A 27,383-nucleotide genomic window follows, 5' to 3' on the forward strand; every position below is an offset into this window, starting at 1 on the left:
GTTATGGCTTAATGATAATGCAATTCAAGATTTTGGACACTTTCCTTCTTGGGTTTCAAGGAGTCCCTAAAAGAAATTTGTGAAAGTGCTCTAAGCATTGTGAGAGCAACGGTGACAATCTATCAACGGTTGAGTGTGGACAAGGCCAAACACTTCAAGGATGGTATTTCAATTATTTAAGCCAAATTTTTGGGGGCAAGTTCATGCCTTAAGCCTTAATAAGTATTTCAAGACAATTTATGTGGCCTCTATAAAACATGTAAAAATGATTGTGCCCTAAAGATCAACTAAACTTCAACTTGAAAATGAGATATTTATAAGTAAATGCCTTATTACCCTTAGATTGTAAGTTTACATGTCCATAACAACTAAAGGAATCCTTGATTAGCATGTAATGAAAGTCTAAACACACTTCTATTTTTGCAACTAGTTCTTACAATGATCTTTCTCTTTGGCATGTGGACAAATCACAAAAGTATCAAATTCAAGCCTCATCAATATTTAACCATGTCAAGTACCTTTTTAGACAAGCAAAGCCAACATCATTCTTGAAAACTCAAATATTTCATATATATAATCCTTTAAAGCATTTGGCAAGAGTCCTTATGTAGAATTTATAATTTCGACTAAGCCCAACCTTCTTAACCATTAAGGTTTGTAGAATCAATAACACAAACATGTGATGCTTACACATAAGTAGGGGATTAATCAAATTAGAATAAGGGATCTCAGGGTTCAAATAAACTAAGAAATGAAGTTATGATAAAAAAGTGTACCTCCATGGTGTTGAGAAATACGGATCTAGAGCTAGTTAGCTATGGTGGATGCAAATCAAGCACACGATACATGATAGAGGGAAGAGATTGTAACTCAAGTGAATTAGGTTCCAAGATAGATTAGCTTGGACTCATAAAAACAATCTTGAGTAACTCAAATTGATAATTCTAATACATGTTATGAGTGTCAACAAAGTACATGGTTATATAGTTTCTAGATAGTACCATTCTTCCTCATTGTGCTTATGGGATTTTGGACATCTCTTTTCTAGAACATACAGAGCCACTTACAGGCAACCTCTTTTAGGCATACATTCAGCCTCTATGGCATACATCATTTGATTTCTCAACACCCCCCCTCAAATGATGAGTTTCTACCCTTGCTAGCTGGACCAGGAGACTAGCTCTTTGGTAGCTTAGTCAAGTTAAGGCTTAAAACTTCACATTTTGGTAGGGTTCTTACATCCACTATGGAAAACAAGATCCACTAAGGGAAATTCTGTCATTAGCAGCAGAAACAATTTATTCATCTTCTTTTTGGTAATTGTCTTCTTCTTGGTCTTTTGCTCCAGTCTTCGATCTTAGTGAGTTTGAGATGGATACAAACATGTACATTGACATAGCTTGACACGACTTGTTGAGTCTTGGGATACATAGATTTGGGGGTTTCATGTGGCTTTGCAGGATAGATACACTTCTCTTTGGATAGCTTTGGGACTTGCTGAAATGCATTGCTTGATAGTACATTATGATATTAGGCTTGGATACATAGAGTTTGGAGCTTTGGCTCAGTGGCTAGATGACGATGTTTACTGAAATGGATTGGCATTATACTGGCATTGAACTTTCTTAACACTTATGCATAAAACATATCCCTTTCAAAGGCATGGGAAGATCTTACCATTGAGGAAATGCTCAAGGCAATGTCTAATCCCGATTTACAAAATGCTTTAGAGTTATCGATAAAGCACACAATGCTAATGTCAAAAGTCTAGATAATAAATGTTGAAACATATAATGTATGTGTGAGTTATCTTTAATTTAAGAAGCACTTTAAATATGCAGTGACCTTTGTATTAAGGCAAGGTGTGAACAAGGGTGATAAGGAACCAAGTTTGAGCAAAGGCTCAAGTGTGAATGAGCCTTCAAAGGTAGTAAGATTCAACCCTTAGGTTTTTTTTTAAAATTCGTTTGAAGCCTTGGATCACTATGTCGACTTGCTGGAACGTCGAATCTAAAACGAAGGCTTGGATTACTATGTCGACTTGCTGGAACGTCGAATATGATTACTGCCCCGTTGACTTGTGTTAGATCTTCTGTAGATTCCTTTCCGTCATTCTAGTCCTACAGATCTCTTACAATGATGGAGTCTTTGCAATGTTGAATGCTGCAAGTGGACAATCCTTGACTGAGTTTTTCTTTTAGTTAGATCAAGACATCTTCATTCTCCTCCCCAATGCTTACAACAACGATGCTTGACGATGGGAGCCACAGAGCTTGCACCGGGCCTCGAAGGACTTGTAGTCTGTGTGGAGTCGGGACAGACCAATGACCTTGGCAATGGGGATGTTCTCGACACCGAGCCGTTGCTTGCCTTTGGGCTTGCGGTGGGGGGCCCCTACAGCCAATGACACGGTCAGCGACTAAGGGGCAAGCCTCATGCGTACCGTCAAGTGCGAAGATTGGGATGTGGTAGGGGTTGGTCCTGCAGAGCTCAGGTATCTTCTTGAGAGAGACCACAAGGTAGAGGAGCTGGTCGTCCTCGAGCAAGAGGGATCTCTCTCTCTTCAATTTTTTGGAGTGTTCTCATTTGAACAGGGAATCCACAGCCTTGACCACCACGTCCCTCACCGCACACTCTACAGGGGAGCCTTTCTCAGCCTCTACTGTTACCGGCTTGGCTTAGGCCCCTAATGTTGTGATAGATATGAGATGAAAAATAAGCCTAGATATGGATACGACAGAGGGCCTTAAGGTAGGTTTATTTCCTACTATCCATTCATATGTACAACAGGGCTAAAAAAGGACTCTACTAAGATCGAAATAGAAAGGATTTAAAGAGTGCAAGAAAAAAGTAAGGTGCATCCACTAGCTATCTAGCTCAACCATGGCTCTGATACCATGCTGAGAAATACAAATCTAGAGCTCGTTAGCTATGGTGGATGCAAATCAAACACACGATAAATGATAGAGAGAAGAGATTGTAACTCAAGTGAATTAGGTTCCAAGATAGATTAGCTTGGACTCATAAAAACAATCTTGAGTAACTCAAATTGATAGTTCTAATACATGTTATGAGTGTCAACAAAGTACATGGTTATAGAGTTTCTAGATAGTACCATTCTTCCTCACTATGCTTATGGGATTTTGGATCTCTCTTTTCTAGAGCATACAGAGCCACTTATGGGCAACCTCTTTTAGGCATACATTCAACCTCTATGGACATACATCATTTGATTTCTCAACACATGGTAGATTGCATATATAAACTAACTAATTGGAAGTTAGTACTTACACACATCTTTGGATTAAATGATTTTATCTCACTTTCAAAATAGATCACAATTAGCTTAGAAGTCAAACCATTGCATTGAGGATTGACAATTGAAAATGCAAGATGAGAAACTTCCATTATAATCCTTCCATTATCACTTTTACTTTTGTATTTTAGTTCATCTATTACAACTATTTAAATGATATGATGATCTATCTTTTTGTCATGCTCATTCGAAGTATCACCATTTCCATTTTCTTGACAATTGTCTCCACCTACCTATGCCAATGTATGGTTGCTCCTGTTATGATAGTGATACTTGAGTTTAACTAACAACACAAAGTTTACAATTTATCTTTCACTATCTTTACATAGCACATAAAAAATAACGTAATGCTTAAAATCCATTGCAATGGTTCACATATTTAGCATGTGGAATAATCCTTAAGACAACATTACAAACCCTAATTTTGGGTGTTCTTGCTTCTACATGAAGATGCATATCAAATACGATAGTTAGTGCTCTTGGGAAATAGCTTGGGTTTTCTCCTAAGACAATTATCTTCTAAAATAGTTATCCAACTTCCAAAGCTCAGTTATGTACTAGCAATTGTGCGAATCACCACACTCCAACAAAGAAAAAGGTCTATTCATGCGATTTTACAAGTCTGCAAACTTTCAAAATATTCTATTGCTTTTAAGTCAATCCATCTTATTCAAAAGGCTACTCAAGCTTGTCCTTTCCAATGCCATGCAGCTAAGCATATATAATTCAACTTGCCCCACTATACTACTATACTTGCTTGTTGAGAACATCTTGCCAATGTTCTATTTCCTAACTTAACACAACACTAAGAGATGAAACTCGTGACTTACTTATGATGGGTAAAGAACATTTTCTGTACAAAAGGGGCATACAACTCTCACATTCACTCTTGAGGGAAGATTGTGTACGTACATATGGTTTCCAAGAAATGCTTGAGGAGTGGCTCTACCGTAGCTACTAATGGAAATGTGAAGGGAAATGCTTAGTTGGGACTAGATGTTTGTGGTAGCTCTATGCTTTTGAGTATGATGACATCCCATCTATTTCAAGCAATGAATGGTACTCTTATAAATCCCAAATCGTGTCACTCTTAAGGAAAAGAATGGTGGCCTTTAATCTTCCAAAGCCAATTTCTCTTCATCAACCTCGAAAGCTTTCCTTGCTCGCTTGAGCTCCTCATTCATGGCAAGCAACTCTTTCACCCGAGCAAATTTCCGAGCATCCTGTTTCATTCAACTAGCATTAATCTCTCTCTCTCTCTCTCTCTCTCTCTCTCTCTCTCTCTCTCTCTCTTATTATTTGTTTGTAGTCTCCCAAACCCACCATTGAGCCTTGAGGTTTTCATATAAAAGTATCCCAAAAAAAAAAAAAAACATTGGCATTATAATATCTTTGATATTCTGCTGTATGGGATTTCCCACATTAATATATCAATATTCTGCATCCAACAACAAATATCTGCTCTTAAGCACAGAGTAGAGTTACAAATCAAACATGACTCAGGTTGATCAAATATGGTTGAGGAATGCAAGAACCAGCTTGAAAAGCCACTACCCAATGTCTTCCTCTCAAGTTTCTCACAGAACGTATAATAATATAATAAAACAGTAGACTGATTCATATAATATCATTCAAATACATTCATTATGTGTTACATGTGCAGAAGGAGACTCTGGTGCAAGACGCTGTTCTTTAATAATCCAATGGATTTACTGAAAATCCAAAATATTGGGGTCATGCAGGTATTTAAGAAAGCCCTTGTAACAAGTGCTTATCTATGTTTTTGTACAAAGGATTATCTAGATGCCCATTGGATGCTAGCCACCTTTATGATAGATTAAAAGTGTGTTTCAGCTTGTAGACTACATTTTTCACTTTCTTGTAGACCCCAACAGAATTGTTTTAATTTACCAACAACTTATCTGTTTATGTATCTACAATGTGCTGTCCTATCACCATACATAGCTTAAAAAGTTTCCTATCCACAGTCAACCATTCAAGACAAACGAGAATGTTGTACCTTTCGAACAAGAAACATGAGATCCTCTGTTGTGAGCTTGCCTCTTCTTGATGCTATATCTTGTGCTTTGTGTACCTACAACCAATATAAACAAACAATCATGTGTGGAAATGTCATATCTAATTGTGCATTGAATGCAGCACTTTGCCACCAAAGAATAAGAGGATAATAAGGACGACATCAATGAGGATCATTATGAAAATTGAAACAAAGATACATCCTAGAAACTAAACCAGATTGTTTCAGTTTATCTCAAGAAAGAGACCACCATAATGTAGGGTTATGGCAACAAATCACACATCACCAACACCCACTGTCCTCATCTCATGCCCATAAACTGAGTTTCACATTTATGAGCAATCACTTGACCTTTTTAGCACTTTACCCATTTGGCTTTAATTGTGAATTCCACTGTTTCTCCACTGCATTAAGCTATAGCACATAGGGAAGCTCACATGAAACCAGCCTTTGGAAATAATCTAAAGGGCAATGAACATAATTTACCTTGCACACATGAAATAAATCACCAAATAAACAAAAGAGTCATCCAGCAGGAGAGGTAAAATGCTGTTACACAGTACACCACATGATAGGCCCCAAAGATCAGTGCCTCTTGCAGTATTTATTTATTATTATTCAAACCTTACACGAACCACAAGTGACTTGCTGTTACAAACTAGCACTCTCTCAATACTAGACATTCCCATATGCCACGCTCTTCAATCTTCTCCAACACACTATCCTCAATGCTCTCATCAACCTTGACCAAATGCAAGACAAATCTATCTATTCACTCTGACAAGTGCAATGCATATGAATACATACTTTTTTTGAAAGAAAAGAAAATTCAATTAATAACACCTAGGAGAAAAACCCTTCAAACGTTCCATTGGAGGTGCAAACTTGGTCCCACATTGCCACACACTGCAAACAATGTATAATACACACAAATCTCAGTTCCAAACGGATCCGATCTGCTATACAAGCCTTAGCCCTATTCATCATCAACCATGTGCATTGTTTTGACGAGATTGCATACCCAATTTACTATCAAACTGAGTAAATTCAAACCAACTTTGCTGCCACAGCAAACTACCATTCAATTCATGCCCATAACCAACTGGCAATTCATTCAATTCATGCCCATAACCAACTGGCAATTGCTTTGATCATTGCTATACACATTCCGTTAGGTCATGCCTTGCATTTCCCTAATTTTCCCAGACACGTTCCACAACAAAAGTGCAATAATCTCACTTTCTTCATACCGAACTTGTCCAAAGATGTTTCAAATGATGAAACAATTGAGATGAGAAAAGAAATCTGGCAATTAATTGTTCACAAGAGCCAATCCATATGTTGCACTAATTATATAATATAGAGCATCCATGTGATAGATTGCTGCTATCTAAACTGTTCAATGAAAATAGTGTCTTTCCATGTGGCCAAGAACTTTGTCACCTTCATTGTTGGACTAAAACCAACTTAGACTCTTCACATATCCATCCGTAGACTTTAGCATGTCCAAACCCTAGAAAACACAGACAGCATTAAGCTCAAGTTCATGGAGCAAACTGCCAACAAAATCTGCCATGCACAATTCCCATAAAATCACACACTATCCCCCTCACAAATGAAAAGATTCCTCCTGATAGAATTGTGAGAAAATCACTCTTCATGACGGATTGGTCCCAAAACTGCACAAGGCCTGAGATCTCAAAGAAAAGAGAGGAACTCAGCCCATATTGTTGTAATAACTTGTTTCGAGGAGAATTCAATCAAAAACGACAGCACCCTACTGTTAATGGAGTTACAAGCTGCCAAAAGAATTCCCCATGCTAGGAAGAGAAGATCAATTGTAATCCTAAATTTTTGTAGCAAACAAGAGAGGAATGGTTGTTTCCAAACTCGTATTGCTCAAAAGAGAGAGAGAGAGAGAGAGAGAGAGAGAGAGATTAGTTCGAATCTACTTTCATATTCCCCGAGGCTATCGCAATTGGTGTCACATCATCTCGACCTCTCTACGAACCATGCAGCCTCTTCCCTCTCTAGACCAGGAAGCCCCTTGGCATGATTGGATGATTCATGGTCTGCTGCTTTTGGGTCGTGCTTCAGCCAACTAAATATATCAGTTGCTTCAGCCAAGTGTGGTAGAAATCTATAGTACTAACTGGTTGGCTTAACAAAATGCCTTTCTAATCCAAGGTCTTCATTTGGCGAATGTTAATCGGTGCGCTTTCTCTTGCCTCTGCACTCTCCAAGGAAAAGATTTCCAAGAGTTGCTACTCCTTTTATCAGACATCGGCAAAAACCCCCTACCATCAATTTCTTATTTGCCCATTGGTTTGAAACGTTTGGTTACTATTTTCGACCATTTGGTTCCGAGTGGTTGGGCTATCGATGTTGTGTGCAATGAAGCCCAAATGGACTACCACCAAGTGAGAGAGGCATGTTCCACTTGCAAAGAGAGCCGTGGTGGTCGCCCCAGGTAACACATCGTTTGTGGCAGCGTCTCGCAGGGCGCACTGATCTTTTCTTCCTCTCAGCGAGAGGCAGCATCCTCTGTTCATGCCTGAGCCTGTGCCTCTGGGTTCTGCGACCTGCACACGGAGACAGTGCAGCCTTGCCTTTCCACAGACACCGAGAGAGAGAGAGAAGACAGCAGTATGGCTGGCCTGGATATGGATTTTCTAGACCAGACGGTGGTAGCCCTTGGCCCTGATTCCGATACAGAGGAGCCGGAGGATATGGTGCCGTGCACGGAGGAGATGCCTCCGGGTTCTGAACTGCCGCCTGCAGGCAAACGCTCCAAGCATACTTCTGACGAGCCAATGGGTCCCCAGGAACGTTCCTATGCGCAGGTTTCCTCTGATCCTGTGGATTCGCAGGAGATTGACTGGGAGCATTTGCTGGACTTTGCCAATACTCTGCTTGGCGATTACGTCCAGCATAATAATGAAACTTTTTCTAATGCGGGAACTGATGATGTGCTGGAAGCCACGGTGGACCCAAAATCAGTCTTGCGGTCCTTCTCGGTGTTTTATGACCGTGCAATTATACTTTTCTTCACTGGCAGGATCCCAGTGCTTTCACATATTCGCCAGTGGATGCACCATTTATTGCAAGGGGAGTGTGTTGAGGAGATCTTCCTTGGACCTCGCGGCTTTTATGAGGTGCTGTTGAAATCGGAAACACATCGAGCTGAGCTCCTGTCCAAGTTGCCATTATTTTTTTATCGCCGCTTGGTCCATGTTGTACCATGGCGCCCTATGGGCGACTTCCAGCGTCTGCTTCAACGAGAATGCCCGGTGTGGGTGGAAGTGGAAAATTGTCCAGCGGTCTATTGGCCATTGTTGAAGGATGCAATGGCAGTTGTGGGAACAGTGCCGGTTCCCCCAAGCCTCAGGGCTATGAATCGAAACCGTTTATGCATGTTATGGGACACGGCCAGGAAAAGGCCTGCGTGGCTTTGCCTCAATTGTTCTGGCATGCATCCTTTGCATTTTCGCTTGAAATGGGGCAACTTTGCAGGACACTACTTTTCATGTGGTAAATTGGGGCATTTTATGGCCGAATGCCCTGAAAGGCAACTGTCTTCTGAGGATGCGCAGGTTGTGCTGCCTAAGGATGACATGGTGCTTGATGCCCCGACACAGGAGGCCCTTCAGCCACCTAATGTCGTGGATAAAGGCAAACAACAGGTCCTGGGTTTGGATTCTCGTAGCACTGATTGGATTGAGGCATATCAAAAAAAAGGTAAAAAGTTGGATGCAAGCCTGGCGGATCTTGGGCCTAATGCTTCACAGGATTCCGTGCGCACGTATACGCGCAGGAAAGAAATGGTCACTTCACAGCAGGCTGCGCGTACTATGGCCCCGTCTGCCCCCCGTAATCAATCTACAAAGAAAGTCTATACAGACAGCCCCAAGGGCCCACCTACTAAGCTGGCGTTTGATACAAAAGGTAATGTGATTACACCCTGGGATCGGCGTTCTCCCCGCCCCACTCCCAAGGCAGTGGATTTTCCTTCTACCTCTAAAGCAGGTCGCCAGAATTCGTTTGCAGTATTGGCTGATTTTCTGGATGAGGGTGTCCTGGATGCTCTCGCAGAAAAGGTGAAATCGAGGCAACAGGCGCCTCGTTCCTGACTCCCCTTTTTTTTGAAGATATATGAAGATAGCCACATGGAATGTGCGAGGCATTTGCTGTCACCATAAGCAACATGCCATGTGGACTGTCTTGCATGAGAACCAGTGGGATGTATTGTGTGCAGTTGAGCACAAAAGTCACGGTGAAGCAGGAAAAGTTGTGGATTGTCATGGATTCCGTCTGTTTTATGCAGGGACACATGCTACGCACTATTTGGGTGTGCTGATGATTGTCCATGAGAAATACCAGCCTCTTCTTGTTAAAAATGATGTGCATGGCTGCTTTTTGGTAATCGAAGTCTTATTTAAAGGAGAGATTTTATGGTTGTTGGGCCTCTATGCTCCGAATGATCCCGCATCCCGACAGGATCTTTGGTCGACTTTGCAAGGCTCCATGTCACTTGGCCAAAGGGGGTTTTTGATGGGAGATTTCAATATGTGTGTTGACTCTTCTCAGTCCACTTCAGGGCATTCGGTAATGGATACGCCGGAAAGCCGGGTGTGGAATTCCTTTGCTTTGTGCGTACTTAAGCAAGATCTTTGGTCGTGGCTTCACCCTTCTTTTTCAGGGTTTACTTTTCATTCTGCACAATATGCAACTACTTAGTCGCGGTTGGACCGAATGTATATCATGCAGGGTGATGATTTTCTTCCCGAGATGCTGGAAATGAAGGTCTTGCAGCAATATGCGTTGTCGGACCATTTCCCCCTCCAGCTTGAGATGCGGGCACAATCTATTGCACCTTTTATGCAGTTGCTGGATAGGCTCCCTTTACGTTTCAACTCCTCTTATTTGAAGCATCCAATTTTTCAGGGCTATATGCAGCAATTGATTGAGAGGTTCTTATTGGACTTCGCCTCTGAGGGCATGGCTTCATTTGCACAGCTGCTCTCTAATGTGCAGCGGGTTGCTCGACAGTATGGGATTCATCATGCCTCTCTTTGTCGCCGACGTCGACATGCAGCAGAGGACTTACTGGCTTTGGTCCGTTCCTTGCTCCTGGATTCCCCAGATGATGATTTTCTGCTGTCACTGGAGAGGCATTTGGCCCATCTTATTCAAGTGTTTCAGTTGAAATCTTATCAGCAGGCCAAGCTCATTAACTTGACTGACACATTGCAAGATAGTGCCTGCCAGTCTCATAAGTTCTTTCGAGCCTTGCATGCTTCTCCGGCTCGCGAAAATATGACTAGACTCCAGGATTCGGAAGGTCGCATGGTCACTGATCCGCACACCATTATCAATATGTGCAGAAATTATTTTATGAAACTTCTTGGTTCTTCTCCCTCGCCTTCTAGCCAGGTTACGCATGCCCGCTCGGTCTTCTATCATCTGGTCCGCCAGCAAGTTCCATTTGATATGCAAGCCACTTTGGAGGCCGATATTTGCGAGGAGGAGGTTATGGATGTTTTGTTGAACCTGCCTAAGGATAAAAGTCCTCGTTGGGATGGTCTCACTAATGAATTCTTTGAGAACTCGGCCACGCAATTGGTGAAGCCATTGGCAGTCATGTTTCAGCAGGTTTGGGAAACAGGGGTCATGCCTTCCTCATGGAAAGAAGGCCTTATCAAACTGATTCCAAAGGTCCCTTCGCCGTCAAAGCTGCAACACTGGAGACCAATTTCTTTGATGGGCTCGATGTATAAAATTTTCTCCAAAGTGCTGGCAAATCGGCTTCACAAGCACCTTCCAGCTATTGTGCATCCTCTCCAATATGGTTTCATTAAGGGCCGCAACATTCTGCATAATATCTTAAATGTGCAAATGGCTATTGACTATGCGCGGCACTCCAGTCAGGAAGTGGTATTGATTCAATTGGACTTGGAAAAGACGTTTGACTATGTGGACTGGTCTTTCATTGCAGATCTCATGTCTGCTATGGGCTTTGGTACCCGGATGTCCCGATTGATCTACACCATTAGTGCTGCGGCTTCTTCAAGAGTTATGCTCAATGGTGGGGTTACAAAGCCATTTGTCCTGGCACGCTCGGTCAGACAGGGTTGCCCTTTGAGTCCTCTCTTCTTTGCCCTGGCGACTCACCCGGTCCTTTCAATGTTATCCTCAATGGCGACTTCTGCTCAGCTGGCAGGATTGTCTCTTCCTTTGGGGCAGCACTTCATTAGCCAATCTTTGGCTGATGACATCTTTATGATTTTGCGGGCGGGCAGGGACAACATTCGAAAGGCATTAGATGTTTGAACGCTCTTTGGTCAGGCCTCTGGTCTTCGCATCAATGCCTTTAAGTCAGCCATTCTCAGTTACACGAAGCCTGATTTACGGTCATTAGGCTGGCAGGGCCAGGTGGTTTCCCGTGGCTCCATTGTCAGGCATCTTGGATACCCATTGGGGGTGGATGTACGGCCAAAGGACCTGCTGGAGTGGATTTCACAAAAATTGGCGGCGAAGTTTATGTATTGGAAGTGGCAAGCGTGGCCATTCCATGTCCGCCTCAAAGTGGCTCAGACAATTATGCTACCAATGCTAACGTATTTCCTGCCATTGTTGCCGTGGATGCCTACTACTTTGAAGGCTCTCACTCATCCCATTCGTTTCATGCTATGGAAGAAGGATTCACTGCAAGCAGGCATTTCGTGGATTTCATGGTCACATACATGTACCCCTAAACGCATGGGTGGTGGAGCTATTTTGGATGCAGAAACTCATATGCTGGCTCTTCATTGGTCTCTTTCTCGTGCCATGTGTGTGGATCATCACCCGTGGACAATCATAGCCCGTTATTTTCTTGAGGACAGCTGGCTACGCCATGGTAACACACGGCTTCGGGCCTCCTGGTGGCATGTCCTTAATGCTGACTCTCGATTTTCCAGTCCCTCTTCCTCTTTGTTACTGCACTTGGTCGGCTCTTGGAAAGTGGTGCTTCAAAAGGCCCGTTGGCATCCAGTAGGGGACCGCTTGCAGACTAACTCCTTTCAGCTGGAATTGTTGGCAATATCGAGATTACTTTCATGGGAAGATAAACATCAGCTCAGACCGAGATTTAACCGCATGGCCCATTTAGGTGTGACTTCGATTGCGGATGCTACCCTTGCCACTCGCAATGTCCTCGCATCGTTTCGGACTGCTAGGAGACTTTTCAGGATCCCGCGCAGATACCGTGATTTATGGGGAAAGCTTTTGTCGGAGCTTCAGGGTAGGCAACCCTTTCCTGCCCTGGCTGTGGATCGGTCCTTGGCAGGACTGGGACCTTGCAGGCCGGTTGAGTCTGGAAAAGGCCTCTAGTAATCAGGTGTATCATCTTCTCATTCAAGATCACCAATGGCTGGGTGTGAAAGCTAATACTGTTTTGGGACTGCGGAAATCGTTGTCATGGTGGCAGGCAACGCTGATGGAGGGCTGGCTGAATAAGGCCCTTTCAAATGCAAGGCCTTTCTTTGGCCGGTAATGATTGGTGGTCTTCCTCTTGCCTCGGCCCTTTCCAAGCGTCGAATCTCGAATGGCAATTGTTTCTTCTGTACCACTACGGCGGAATCGGCCCGACATCGTTTTCTTTCTTGCCCGCTCGCCAAGAATATCTGGTCACTCTTGTCACAAATCTGGCGCGCACTGGTGGGGTCCTCACTAACTCCTTTCGATTGGGTTTTTGTGCGCCCAAAGTACCCCACACCACCACAGTTACATTTGAAGATCTTATTTCACTTTTTCAGCTACTGGGGATGCTGGCACATTTGGACCACGCGCAATGCTTTTCTCTTTGATTCGGCCTCTAATGTACCGAGACATATTGCCAGGCTTAAAGGGCTCTTGCATTGGCAGCTAGATCTCATCCGGCACTCCGACTTGCTCCCTCGAGAGGATTTGCATTCCTGGCATATGGCAATTGCCTCTAGGTCGTTGCCATGATTGGTGTAACCTTTTTAGTGCATTAGTACAGGGATTTCCAACACGTTGGCCTAGGGCCCTCGTGTCTCTTGTAATCATGTAATCATGTAATCTTGTACCTTTTTTCCGTAATTAATACAATTACCTTTTACGGAAAAAAAAAGAGAGAGAGAGAGTCTCCAAATAGCCAACATTAATTTCTAAATGATTAATCAACTGCTCCTTAATCCAATTTTGAATTTGATTAAGGGTTAATTAATTATTGGCTGATTGATCATAAACAAGTTGCTTATTGCACTAAACTTAAGCATTGGACCTGCTTTATAACTTAAGTCAACTACTTACTAGGCAAAACTTTCAAATGATCATTAAACCTTAGAAAATTTACACATTATCTAGATTCCTTTAGAAATTGCACAATTACCATATTCCTTTTGCCCTGCTCGTGTACCACATAGCATGTAAACTTGTCCACTGCATGCTTAGTGTCAAATACTTCACAATCAATGCAATGTCACCATGCCAAGGGCTAGGGATATCAAATTAGAGTTCATTGAAATTAAATCGTTGGTTTCATGTCTCATTCTAGTGATATTCAAGACTTTGGTCTTTCTAATTTACTTCTTATGGCCATACATTGTGACTTGAATCTCACTTTCCTTTTATTTTTCCCAAGAAAGGAATGATTCTATTTGTAAATCCTATCAGAGTGAAGCAATGTGAAAGTGAATGACCAAGACAAAGAGTGAAAAGAGAGAGATGAGAGAGAGTGAAACGTAGAAAATCTCCAATGAAGAATGTTTATAAGGATGCAGAAATATACATGGATGGAGAGAATATATGTGTATGTCTCCACCTTGAAGATCTCAATCTCTGTCAGCCCCGACTTACTAACTCTAACACCCCCTCTCAAACCCTAGACACAACAGAAGGCTAAGGGATTTGCAATGTTGTCAAAGTAAAACCCGGGGAAGCGCCTTGGTTAACAAGTCGGCAAGATTGTCCTGTATCTTGCAATAGACTAGGAAAATGGTCTCATCCAGAATCTTCTCTTGAATGAAATGGTCTGGATCTCAATATGCTTTGTCCGAGCATAAAACACAAGATTTTTAACCAAGGCAATGGAACTCTCATTGTCGCACTATAGAACAGTAGAACTTGTCTGTGGATAACCAAGCTCTTCCACGAGCCTACAAAGCCACAATATCTCACATGTAGTAGAAGATGCCGCCCAATACTCTGCCTCAATTGAAGAGAGGGAAACTGTGGGTTGCTTCTTATTGCTCCGTGAAACAACACTAGCATCCAAGGTAAAACAATAACTTGTCATGGACCTCCGATAATCCACATCACTAGCCCAATCTGAATCACTCCATCCTGTAAGTACCAAGTCCGTAGCACCTGTACCAGCAGAATAATAGATCCCAAGATCAAGAGTCCCCCGTCAGAACCACAAAATCCTAGGCAACCTACCAATGCATCATCTTGAGTTCACTCATGAATCCGGCCAACAAATCTACAGCATAACATAAGTTAACACGGGTATTAAGAAGCCAAATCAAGGAGCCAACCAACTGCCTATAATGGATAGTATCCGCCAAAGGAGAATCGGAATGAGCTGTAGCCTTCCAATTCGGGTCCATAAGAGTTGTAAAAGACTTGCATCCCCCCATGTCACATGTAGTCAAAAGCTCCTATACATACCGTTGCTGGGAAAGAAAGATCCCCCTCGAAGTCTAATAGATTTCATGACCTAAAAAGTAGTGAAGAAGTGGATATCATCTCAAACTTCTCATGAAGTGCTTCCTTCATCTGTTCAACTATCTCAGTATGGTCAACCGTCACAATTAAGTCATCCACAGAAAGAACAAACAACACACGACCTCCACTTGAGGTGTGTACACACAACTTGGGTTCCGCGTTGGAACACCAATACCCTAATGTCTCCTAGAGGAACGAGTCAATCTTCTCATTCCAAGCATGGGAAGCTTGCTTAAGGCCATAGAGAGCCTTCCGCAACCTGTATACCTTACCATCACAAGAATTGAAGCCTGGAGGTTGCTCAACATAGATCTCCTCCTTCAATTCCCCACTCAAGAAGACACGCTTCACATCCAACTAATAGACCGGCTATCTCCTATGGCTAGCCAAGGCAAGAACTATGCAAATAGTGGCCATCCGAGCTATAGGGGCAAAAGTATCATGGAAATCAATGTCTGAGCGCTATGCAAAACCTTCAGCAACAAGACATGCATTTTGCTTGTCCAATGTGGCATCACTCTGGTACTTGGACTTAAAGATCCATTTGACTCCAATGATCTTCTTATGAGAAGGCTTTGGCACGAGATACCAAGTATCATTCCTCTCAATCGACTCCAGCTCCTAATCCATCGCTTTCCGCCAATGATAATGCTATAAAACCTCCTTCATGAAAATAGATTCTCGATCTTGCATTGCAGGAGTCATCAAACAGTAATTAGTGTAAACAAGCTTACTGTGGTGTCCTTCATTCATCCAAGAACGCCATAGGCCATCCTAGGATTGTCATTCCACAAGGACCCCCTTAATCCCTACATCACAAAGAGTGTCACGAGACCAATGAGGAGGAGACTGGATCTCGCCTTCATCGCTCTCCATCTGCTGAATTTTTCGAAAGGTCCACTAATGACGTGGGAGAAATTAGTGAATCCGGTGGCTAAAACTAAGCTCCTCATCTAAAGAAGAGTCCTCAAGAGGCACAGGCTCCAAAGGAACAGTCGTTGCCACCCAACTATCACCAAGATCACCAAGAGCAGGGTGTTCCTCACCCCCCTCTAAGGATGAAACTTCCATGAACCGAACATCACAGCTCGTGTAGATATCCCGCTTAATAGGATCATACAATTGGTAGCCTTATGACTGTGATCTATAGCCCACAAACACATGGCATTTGGAAGCTGCTTCAAATTTGTCACACTATGTCTTCAAGATGTGAACATAGGCATCACATCAAAAACCCTGAAATAAGAAACATCTGACTTAGATCCAAAGTACACCTCATATGGAGTCATACCAACAAGAGTGCAAGTAGAAAAACAATTAAGGATGTGAACTGCGGTAGCCACTGCCTCAACCCATAGACATTGAGGTGTCTAACAATGCTCCATCATGGTACGAGCCATCTCGATCACACTGCGATGCCATTCTCCTGAGAAGTGTTTGTATTGGCAAACTCCTAGTGAATACCACGATCTACACAACAACGAGCAAACTCATTAGAAACAAATTCTCCGCCCTTATCTGATTGTAAGATCTTCAACTTCTGGCCTGATCGGTTCTTCTTAAAAAGCAACAAATCCTTAAAGTTGGAGAAAGCCTCTGACTTTAACTTCAAGAAATAAGCCCATGTCATCTTGTTGTAATCATCCAAAATTAGCATGAAATACAAGCTCCCTCGAAGGGACACCATCTGCATCGGGGAAAGATTGGTAGAAATAAGCTCTAAGGATGCTCAAGACCACCGCCTCGAAGCCTTGTTGGAAACAACATCACGAGTTTGCTTTCCACGGATGGAAGGCATACAAGGCTGCTAGCTCACCACAATATCCAACAGACCTCGAGCAAGCTATCCCTATGATGCCTTCCGAAGGTAATCATAATTGAGGTGGCCAAGCCGAGCATACAAAAGCTCTCGAACTAAGTTTGGGAGGTACAAAGAAGAAAAGTCAAGGCAGAAAAATACCGCAACTTGTAGACTCCACTCTCCTCATAACTTGACAAAAAATCCTATCTTGATCCACAATCAAGAATCCTTATCAAACTCAACCAAAATGTCGAGTGTACAAATCTTGTGCACCGAAAGTAGATGCTATCCCACACCATTGTCAACAATCCACTCTCGAGTATATGGGGCCATCAATGCAGCATCAGAAACCGTCAAGGTAAAATACTCAACCACCTCCAAGTGGAGGAAAGCAGCTAATGAGGGAGCAGCCACCACTCTAGAATCCTTTAAAGATTTCTCCTTCATCTTCTTGTCCTTGTCATAGCAATCCTTCTTCCAGTGACCTGTTTTGCCATAAATGTGACAAGTAGACTCCTTTTCTTTGTCCTTCTTAGATTTGTCCTCCTCCTTTTTTTAGTCCCTTCCCTTCTTCTAAGAGGACTAACCAACCAAGGCCTCAAATTTCGAAGCATTGGTACCTTTCAATTGCTTCTCTTGGTCCAAGACCATAGAAACCAACTCTTCCCACCGAAGAGTCTAAGACCACCAAACCACTAAAACAGGGCGGTAACTGTAAAAGGAGAGTTATCGCCCTGTCTTCATAAGGTATCTGAAGCTGTCTCAACTTGTTGATATGCTCCCACATGATGACTTGTTGACATTGATGGTCCATATCTGCACTTTCAAAGAAACTCGCTTCATGACGATCACCCGATTGTATATCTGATCAAGCTCCAACTATATCTCCCGAGCCATCGTTAAATGCTCAATATGAGAGAGAACAATTGTAATGCATAGGAAAAATAAAAACGAGTGAATGTGAGCATTGAGTTTATTCCAATGTGCTTGAGCCTTTGCCAACTCCACCTTATCACTGGTAGAGAATTTGGACTCATCTTACGAAAAAGAACAATGAATAGCCTCTGTAACAAGCTCCATGAAAATCATAAGACTCCAGAATGACAAGCATTATGATCCACCATATACAGTAATTCTCACCATCAAGATTTTGATTTAATGGAAGAGCCGGTAGGATAGGCACCTTCCAAATCCATGATCGGATAAAACTCAGTCTCAGTCTCAGAATGTTGGGATAAAGGCCCTTTTTGACCTTCATGTATGGTACACGTATATTACTTAACTGTACATGTGAACGCACCTTTACATGCCCAAGTATAAATACATTTTATTCTTTGTGTGCCAACACATTGGTTGGTATACTCAAATCTAATCGTACTGGTACACATTGGTTGGTATACTCAAATCTAATCGTACTTTCATTCTCTCTGACTCTCCGTCACTCTCACTTTTCGAACTACGGCTCACCTCTCCATCTGAGCTCCAACAAATGGTATCAAAGCACAAGTTGTACACATTTTTTAAGATCAGACCACCTGACGGCATGGACTGCCTGACAAGTCTAATCTGACCTAACAGGATCAACTGAAGGGGCTGACGACAGGCAGAAGACGTGACAAGAGCTGAGCAATAGCGAGTCGACAGGAACGTGGACCAAGTAGCAACTGCTCGCGACTAGGCAACGGACATGGACCCAAGCACCTGCTACTGCACGCGGGGAGGACTCCAGGCGACAAATGTGAGGAGCAGGGAGGCGCCGTGACGCCAGCTCACTACAAGATGCAACAACAAGGCAGAAAATGAGCGTGCGAAGGGGACCATCGTGGAGAACTGTCGACCAGCGGACAGGTGTGAGACAAGCGCGCATGGGACAGACGCCAACGAGCCGTCAATCACGCGAGGTCAACGGACCTCCTCCTCCTCCCTGTCTTTTTTTTTTTGGGAATTTCTCATAACCTCAATTATTTCCTTCCTTTGAAACAAGGTTCACGCATTGGAAGAACAATCTTCAAATCTGTCCAAATTTGAGCCTGAAAATTTGGGGCTTTTCTCAGATTTAATCCCATCTATGCCTGGCAACCACATTTAGGTCAGAATTGCAAACATTACGTGTGGTGACCTCAATCAAATTGGGGATTTTTCCAAATTTGTCGGAATTTCACTCTTTTGAGTAAAATTTTATGACATTGGATCCCACAAAATTGGGGCTTTTCATATATTGGTAAAATTTTACTCAGCTGGGTCAAATTGGCTACATTTATGCACTATTAGACCTGAAATTTTGGGGCTTTGTGCAGAATTTGATAAATCTTTGCAGTTTTTGCTCATGTGGTGGCTGGTTCATGCATGATGGTTCATACACAAACAACAGAGATTTATTACTCTTTAACGAAGAACAACAATGTATATGCTGGTTCAACTTGTGCTTCTGCAGCCCAAAGCATTTAATGTTGTGTTTGTAATAAAATGGCTGCAACTTCTTCCTATTCAAACATCAAGAGTTTGATGGAAATCAAACGATTTGATGGTCATGGCTTTGACCTTTGAAAAGACTGTATACAGGGCATATTATTCCTAAAGGATTGTGAGGATGCTTTGCAAGAAGATAAACCCAAACAAATGTCTGATGTAGATTGGGCCAAAGTTAACAAAAAGGTTGTGGCTTACATAAAGATGGGTGTCATTGATGACATTTTGACAAACATTAAGGGTTTAGATATAGGTTATGCAATATGGGAGAAGCTGAAAACTACCTATGAGATCACCACACCTGTTAATCAGGTGCATTTAATACACAAGTTGGTGAAAATGCGACTGGATGAGTCAAAGCCTACAACTAAGCACTTGAGTGCATTTACTGGCATTTTAAATCAACTCAAGGATGTAATTTAGGATTTTGATGATAAGTTGGGAGCGAACTTTTTGATCATGACACTCCCTGATTCTTCGGAGACCTCAGTGGTTTCTCTCAACAATAACCCCAATCTCTCATATGATGGGGTGAGGGGTTCAATCTTGAATGAAGAAATTAGACGTATGTCTAGTGGAGAAGGCAACAACTCAGCTTATAATGTAAGATACACGGCTGCAAAAAAAAAATGCAAATGCTGGACAAAGAAACAAAAGCGAGAGCAAAGGAAAGAAAAAGCATAACATTACTTGCTATCACTGTCGTCGAAAGGGCCACAACCAACCTGATTGCAAGTATTACAAGAAGAAACAAGAGAGAAAGAAGAATGCAAGAGACAAAAAGAAGAAAGAGGATAAGATAGATGTATCTGAGGCAGCCAAAGGCAAGGAAAAGGCCAATGTGGCCTCCAATGTAGTGATAGAGAAGCTTTCGGATACAGCAGCTGATGTATTATGTGCAATTGATTATGATGCCCTTCTATGTCACATGCAAGATATGCAGATTACCAAGGCTGATGTAATTGATGCACTTTTGTAAGTTGATGATGGTGTCACTCAAGCTTGGATTGTAGACTCTGGTGCCTCTTTCCATGTAACTCCTTGCTTGGAGTGTTTTGCTATGTTCAATGCAGGCAGTTATGGAAAGGTGTATCCTGAAAATAACCATACTTGCAGCATTGATGGGATTGGCATTGTACACTTGTCTTTAGAAAATGGACAAGAGCATGTGTTGAAAGATGTCAAATATGTGTCTGGCATCAAAAAGAGTTTATTATCTGTTAGTCATCTTGACTTGCATGGTTACACTACACTATTTGGTGGTGGTTTGTGGAAAGTGAAAAAGGGTTCCATACTGATTGCAAAAGAACCAAGAAGAGCACTATGTATTGTTTGTGTTGTAAAGCTTTGAATGGCAAGTCTCTTGCAGTTATTGAAATTGACTATCATTTGGAATTATGGTATAAGAGATTAGGCCATATGAGCAAAAAAGGACTTGATGTCCTTACCTCTCTAAAGAGGGTTGATGGAAAAGACTCTAAACTTGACTTTTGTAATTAGTGTTAGTTTGGAAAGTAAATAAGAAATTCATTTTCCTTTGGTGTCTCTCGTAAGTACAATGTCTTTGACCTAATGCATTCTGATGTATATAGTATGCCCGTGAAATCGTCGGGTGGTGTTGTATACTTTGTCTCCTTTATTGATGATTATTCCAAAAATATTTCGGTACCTTTTGAAAAAGAAAAGTGAAGTGTTTGCTGTCTTTAAAACTTTTCATGCATTTGTGACCAATCGGACAGGTAGAAAGCTGAAATGCTTGAGAACTAATAATGCCAGTGAGTTCACATCTACTGAATTCAAATCCTTTTGTGACTTGCATGGAATTAAGAGGAAGCTTACGGCTCCTTACAACCCTTCTTCAAATGGGGTGGCTGAAAGATATAATAGAACTTTATGTCCAACAGTGTGGTGCATACCGTCCACTGCTAATCTCCCTCATGAATTTTGGGGAGAGGCACTCAAAACCGCAGTTCACATTTGCAACTACTCTCCAAACATGTCCTTAAATAATGGCTACCCTGAGGAGGTTTGGTGTCTCAAATCGGCCTCATATGACCATTTACGCATATTTGGCTATGATGCTTTTGTGTATGTTCGAGATGAGCTGGGGAACAAACTTGACCCAAAAATCCATCAAATGTATATTCATGGGCTATGGTGATGAGGGTGAATTTGGCTACAGAGTGTGGTTACCTCAGTCCAAGAAAATTATTCGCAGCCGTAATGTTGTGTTTAATGAGGCAATTTTTTTGAAAGGTACTTTAGCCTCTAATGAAAATATGAAAAATGTCAAATTTCAGAATTTGCAGCCACCTATTACTTCAAATGATGAGCCTCATGGTGCTGTACCACAGGCTGAAACTGATGATCAGCCAGTTATTTTTTAGCCAAATGATGATGGACAGCAAATAGAAGCACAAGGAGGTCATGGACAGCAAGATAGGCTTGCTGATTATGAAAATGCACGTGCTGGTAGTGAAAATGAAGATGCTGTACAGCATGAACAGCATGCTGAAAATGGCTTATAGTACACAAGTCTACACGCGTAAAAAGGCAACCACACAGGTTTGACCCCTCCTTCCATTATGTGATGCTTACAGATGAAAATGAGCCTCTTACATACAAAGAGGCCAAGTGTGTAAGAAGAGATTAAATCTCTGTGTGCTAATGATACTTGGAATCTTGTGAAAATGGCTTATAGTACACAGGTCTACATGCGTAAGAAGGCAACCACACAGGTTTGACCCCTCCTTCCATTATGTGATGCTTACAGATGAAAATGAGCCTCTTACATACAAAGAGGCCAAGTGTGCAGGGAGAGATTAAATCTCTGTGTGCTAATGAACAGCATGCTGAAAATGGCTTATAGTACACAGGTCTACATGCGTAAGAAGGCTACCACACAGGTTTGACCCCTCCTTCCATTATGTGATACTTACAGATAAAAATGAGCCTCTTACATACAAAGAGGCGCTTTTCTACATGGTGACATTGATGAGGAAATCTACATGAAACAGCCCGAGGGCTTTGTAGTTCGTGGAAAAGAGCAGATGGTGTGTAAACTAAAACACAGCCTGTATGGGCTGAAGCAAGCACCATGACAGTGGTACAAAAAGTTTGACACTTTTATGCTATCTCATGGGTTTACACGCAGCCATGCAGATCATTGTTTGTACATGAAAAAGGATATAGATGGCAGCCCCATCATACTTGTTTTGATTGCCGATGATATGTTGCTAGCTGGGAAAAGAAAGACTAGCTTGGATGCTCTCAAAAATCAGCTGAAATCAACCTTCTCCATGAAAGATTTGGGGAATGCAGAGCATATTTTGGGCATGAGGATTCGCAGAGATAGAATGCAGAAATTGTTGTTTTTATCTCAAGAAAAGTACATTGAAAAGGTACTAGAAAGATTTAGCATGGCTGAAGCTAAGTCTTTTCGAGTATCCTTACCTCCTTATCTTAAGCTTAGTAAAGCCAACAGCCCAAAAGACGACGTGGAAGCCAATGCTATGAAGGGAGTCCCTTATGCATCAACTTGTGGCTCTCTCATGTATGCTATGGTTGGTACTCGTCCAAACATTGCTCATGCACTGGGAGTTGTTAGCAGGTTTATGTCAAATCCTAGCAAAACATATTGGGAGGCTGTCAAGTGTATTCTTCGATACCTAAAGGGTACACAAAAAAAAGTGTATCTGCTATGGGCAAGGTGCACTTAGTTTACAGGGTTATTGTGATGCAGACATGGCAAGTGACTTGGACACTCGTAGGTCCACCAGCGGGTATGTCTTTACAGTTGCTAGTGGGGTTGCTTCTTGGTGTTCCACATTGCAAAACATCGTAGCACTAAATACTACTAAAGTTGAATACATATCAGCTCATTTAAAGCTTCTGAGGAAGCTATATGGTTGAGCATACTTACAAAGGATCTGGGCATGTCTATGGGTACTACAATATGTGATAGCCAGAGTGTTGTGTATCTGGCTAAGAATGCCATGTATCATTTACACACCAAGCATATAGATGTGTGATATTACTTTATCAGACACATTCTGAAAGATGGTCTAATCACATTGACCAAGATCAAAACACAGGACAACCCTACAAATGTTCTCACTAAAAGTCTAAGCAAAGCTCAGCATGAGCATTGCATACAACTAGTGGAAGTTGGTTAGAGGTTCACTTCAGACCTTTAAGTGGGAAGTTGTTGGGATAAATGCCCTTTTTCACCTTCATGTATAATACACGTGTATTACTTAACTGTACATGTGAACGCACCTTTATGTGCCCTAAGTATAAATACATTTTATTCTTTGCATACCAACACATTGATTGGTACACTCAAATCTAATCATACTTTCACTCTCCCTCTGACTCTGGGTCACTCTCACTTCTCGAACTGTGGCTCACCCCTCCAGCTGAGCTTTCACACAAAAGACATCTTCACCTACAATGCTTGCACAAAACTCAAAAAGCAGTCCCCCTTTGATTGTGAAAATACAGCCTGCTAGAGCTCTTGTTCACTCGTCTCGCTCCTTTACTCAGCAAAGGCGATAAAAATGTAAAATCTGTACTTGAAGGCCCAAAATGCAGCCTTCTTCCTTCTCTAACAGCAAAAACCAACAGTAGCTTCAGTAAATCTTCTCTTTTCTCGCACGTCCACGCTCGCCTCAGTCTTACTCTGATACATAGTCCTCCTACTCGCACTTGAACGATGAAAACACAACCTTGTTTCATGCTAAAATCTCCTCTTCAAATGGGTCCACCTTAGGTCAATCATTCAATGCTCTGATACCATGTCAAAGTGAAGCAATGCGGAAGCGAATGACCAAGACAAAGAGTGAACAGAGAGAGAAGAGAGAGAGAGAAAGAAAGAGATAGTGAAACGCAGAAAATCTGCAGTGAAGAATGCTATATAAGGATACAAAAATATACACAAGTACAGAGAGAATGTTTGCGTTAGTCTCCACCTCAAAGATCTCGGTCTTGGTCAGCCCCGAGAGCAATCTCCACGATTTGCAGCCTGAAATCTGTGAAAACCAACTAAGGAAAACTGCTGAAATCAAGGCCTATAAATAGGCCAGGAAAAATGCAAAAAATAATGCATGTCTGCAGCATTATATGCAGCCGACTCGACAGCAAATCTGTCCGACCAGCTATCCGTCTGCAGTCTGCTGTCGCCTAACACGTGGCGACTGCCACGTGGGACTCCTGCACCAATCGCTACCTAGGAAGACCTGCTGTACTTGTTGCTTGTCTGGGGAATGACCAACTAATCAGCTCTAACAAATCCCCCCAAGACAAAGTATCCTAAGGCAAGGTAAAACAATAGCCCTATAAGGGACTTTCAAAACAAAGATATACAACAGTAAGGGTAGCCTATTACAAGGCTTGAGTGCATAGCTAATCAAGAGATCTATAGTGACATACCATGTGTGACTGAGAATAAAATAAAGTGCCAAAATCCCAGGTTGAATCTCCCTTTCCTTACTATTCATGCCCCTAACTCATTAAAGCACCATAACATCAATACGTAAGGCCGCAACTATAGCTACAAAATTATAAATACAATTTCCAAGTACATTTTGATTTAACCCCCCAAAAACTATAGGACATTATCCCAATTCATGTGTCCATAGAAGCTGATCAAAACTACAATTGATGTTCACCGCACTTTAAAGATGTACTCAAAGCAAAAATTGCTTGTATAAGGTGTCATAGAAGCATTTTGGAGTTGATTTGGAAGCTCATCTCAATGCAAAGTAGATGTGAAATGAAAGGACTTCTGCAAATTAGATGCATATTGACACTAGCCTTCACAAATGCAAAGAAGAGTGATTAAAATATTAAAGGACAAACACCTCACCTAGTCACAATTCCAACAAACGATTCACAGGAAGGTGGGAGCTAGAATGCTCCTATTCAAAGACAAAAGACACAAATTGGCCCCAAAGCTTATCGCCCCTTGCAGTATTTCTTTAACACTACTAGATCTGTCAAACCAAGTACAAAGAACCTCATTCAGCTTTGAAACCCAAAGTTTCAACCACTAGAAGTCTCTAGCCAGTAAACTCTTCCTGTACCTACTCTTTACAAATCAGTTCGGCTCTACTATCTCACTAAACTACAAGCTGCTCCCACTGTTTGTGATTTAACAAACTCCAAAATTGACCAAATTATTTGCCTTGAAATTTTTGCATGCTCTCCTTGAAAATCACTTGCACACATATCAAGACTACTATCAACTGCAAATCATATGCCCTTAGGAGAGAGAAAGTGTTGCAAAAGCCTGCATGCAACTTTAAATAGAAAGTCTACACTGAATAGAAAAGCTTCAAGCTTTTACTAGTGCCAAACACTTCAACCCAGCCTTGCACATTGATCCGGATCTACATGCACACAAGAGAGAATTCTTTTGTGACAAACTACAAGATAAGAGAGAAATAGAGAATCCTGCAGATACATAGAGGACAGCAAAGATTGCCAGAAAAGCTTTTGCCTCTTCGTCGAACTACCACAATTGCTCAGGCAAATGCCACAGCTGATGCAAAAGCTGCCACCGTCAGTCCCAAAATATGCGAAGTTTAGCCTTCTTTTCTTTTTCCCAACTTTTCCTATGTTGTTGCCCAAAAAAGCATAAGAAACTTCAAAAATCATTAAATGTAGTATCTAGAACACATTATGGCCTCCTTCCCAAATTTAATGATTTTACCTTAAGTTTCACACTATAATGTTCAAAAAAACACAATTAATTAAATGTGCACTTTGCACTAACTTCATAATTAATTATTGGATTTAGGGTTGCGAGAATGCAAATACACAACTTGGAAAAGAAGCTTGAGAGAGCGCAACTCAAAGTGTATAGAGAGATATCAATAAACAAGATTTACAAGACTAAGTATACCCTAAAAGTGAATAAGCATACATACAAGGCCATGGCAAAAAAACCTCCTCATTATGTTCACACACATCACTACCAAAATATAGTAACAAATCCCCCCTGGGAGTGATGTAATGAATGAGAGTTGGCACTCATGTATAGAAAAGTACCATGCCAAGTGGATTAGATCAATCCACAAAGGAAAGTAAGCCCAAAGCTTTGCAAAAAGCTTCAAACTTTTCATAAGGCAAAGCCTTCGTGAAAAGATCTGCAAGATTGTCCTGCAAAAGTCTCTCCCTGATATAATAATGGTACACCTCAATGTGCTTCATACGTACATGGACGATTCCGTGCAACTACCAATGTACTCTGACTATTTGTGAAGCTGGTCGTGAGAGATGACTATTCAACATCCAAATCAACCAAGAGCCATTGTCGGAGGGGATTTTGTCGAAAGGTCGTATCCACCGAGGATCAGAGATAGAAGAAAGTAGAGATAGGAGATGGAAGAGAAGAAAAAGAATAGACAAGAGGGGATGATGAAACCATGAAAGGAAAGATACGCATCCCCACATCTCTAGCCCAGGTAGGACCAAAGCAATGTGCAAGTTAGCCCTATACTGAAAGACAAAACCCTACAAAAGAGATGAGAATCGGCAAACACGGAGATTAGTGGTGAGATGCTCCAAAGCAAAACAAAACAGAAATAAAATCTAACTCAAAATAAATGCAATGAATGTGTATGTGTGTGAGTAAATGCAACGGAAGACAAAAGAATGAAAAAGCTAAGAACAACGAATCCTATGGGCTCGACTCTAAGAGTGCGAAAAATGAATGCTAGACTGACCTAGGGTATCTGAAAGGACCTAAAGATTTGCTAGTCTAAGAAGATGGCCACCACCATGTGCGTCCATTAGTAGGGCTGTGCCAAGGAAACGACTGACGACGTGGAGAGGAAGGTGAGATGGATGCATGAAGTGCAACGGGGTCGAAACCTACAAACCAATCAGCCAATCCCTCACGGATAGTGAAAGAGATAGGCTGTTGAGGCTATACTCGAGCCACATGTCTAATAGCAACAACGGGTGCTGAAGGAGTAAATGAACCAAGAGCGGAAGGCGTAGCCCCACTAGACTGTGTAGTGGTT

At 41.9% G+C, this 27,383-nt stretch overlaps 1 protein-coding gene across 2 annotated transcripts in view; it reads right to left on the reverse strand.

Moving 5' to 3' along the window:
- Positions 1 to 4,122: 4,122 nt before the first annotated feature.
- The window catches only part of TAF13 (TBP-associated factor 13), an 86,859-nt gene continuing 63,598 nt past the window's right edge, over positions 4,123 to 27,383 (reverse strand). For both annotated transcript variants that reach the window (XM_087660707.1, XM_087660706.1), the window contains exons 5-6: positions 5,337 to 5,411; positions 4,123 to 4,539 (exon numbers count right to left, since the gene is read on the reverse strand). In XM_087660707.1, the coding sequence (XP_087516833.1) occupies positions 4,429 to 4,539; positions 5,337 to 5,411 (186 nt within the window). In that variant the 3' untranslated portion in view covers positions 4,123 to 4,428. The remainder of the gene's footprint in view (positions 4,540 to 5,336; positions 5,412 to 27,383) is intronic.

The sequence above is a fragment of the Lygodium microphyllum genome, chromosome 20 (assembly GCF_053477565.2).
Source record: "Lygodium microphyllum isolate KBCC chromosome 20, Lygodium_microphyllum_v1.1.10, whole genome shotgun sequence".
NCBI lineage: Eukaryota > Viridiplantae > Streptophyta > Polypodiopsida > Schizaeales > Lygodiaceae > Lygodium > Lygodium microphyllum.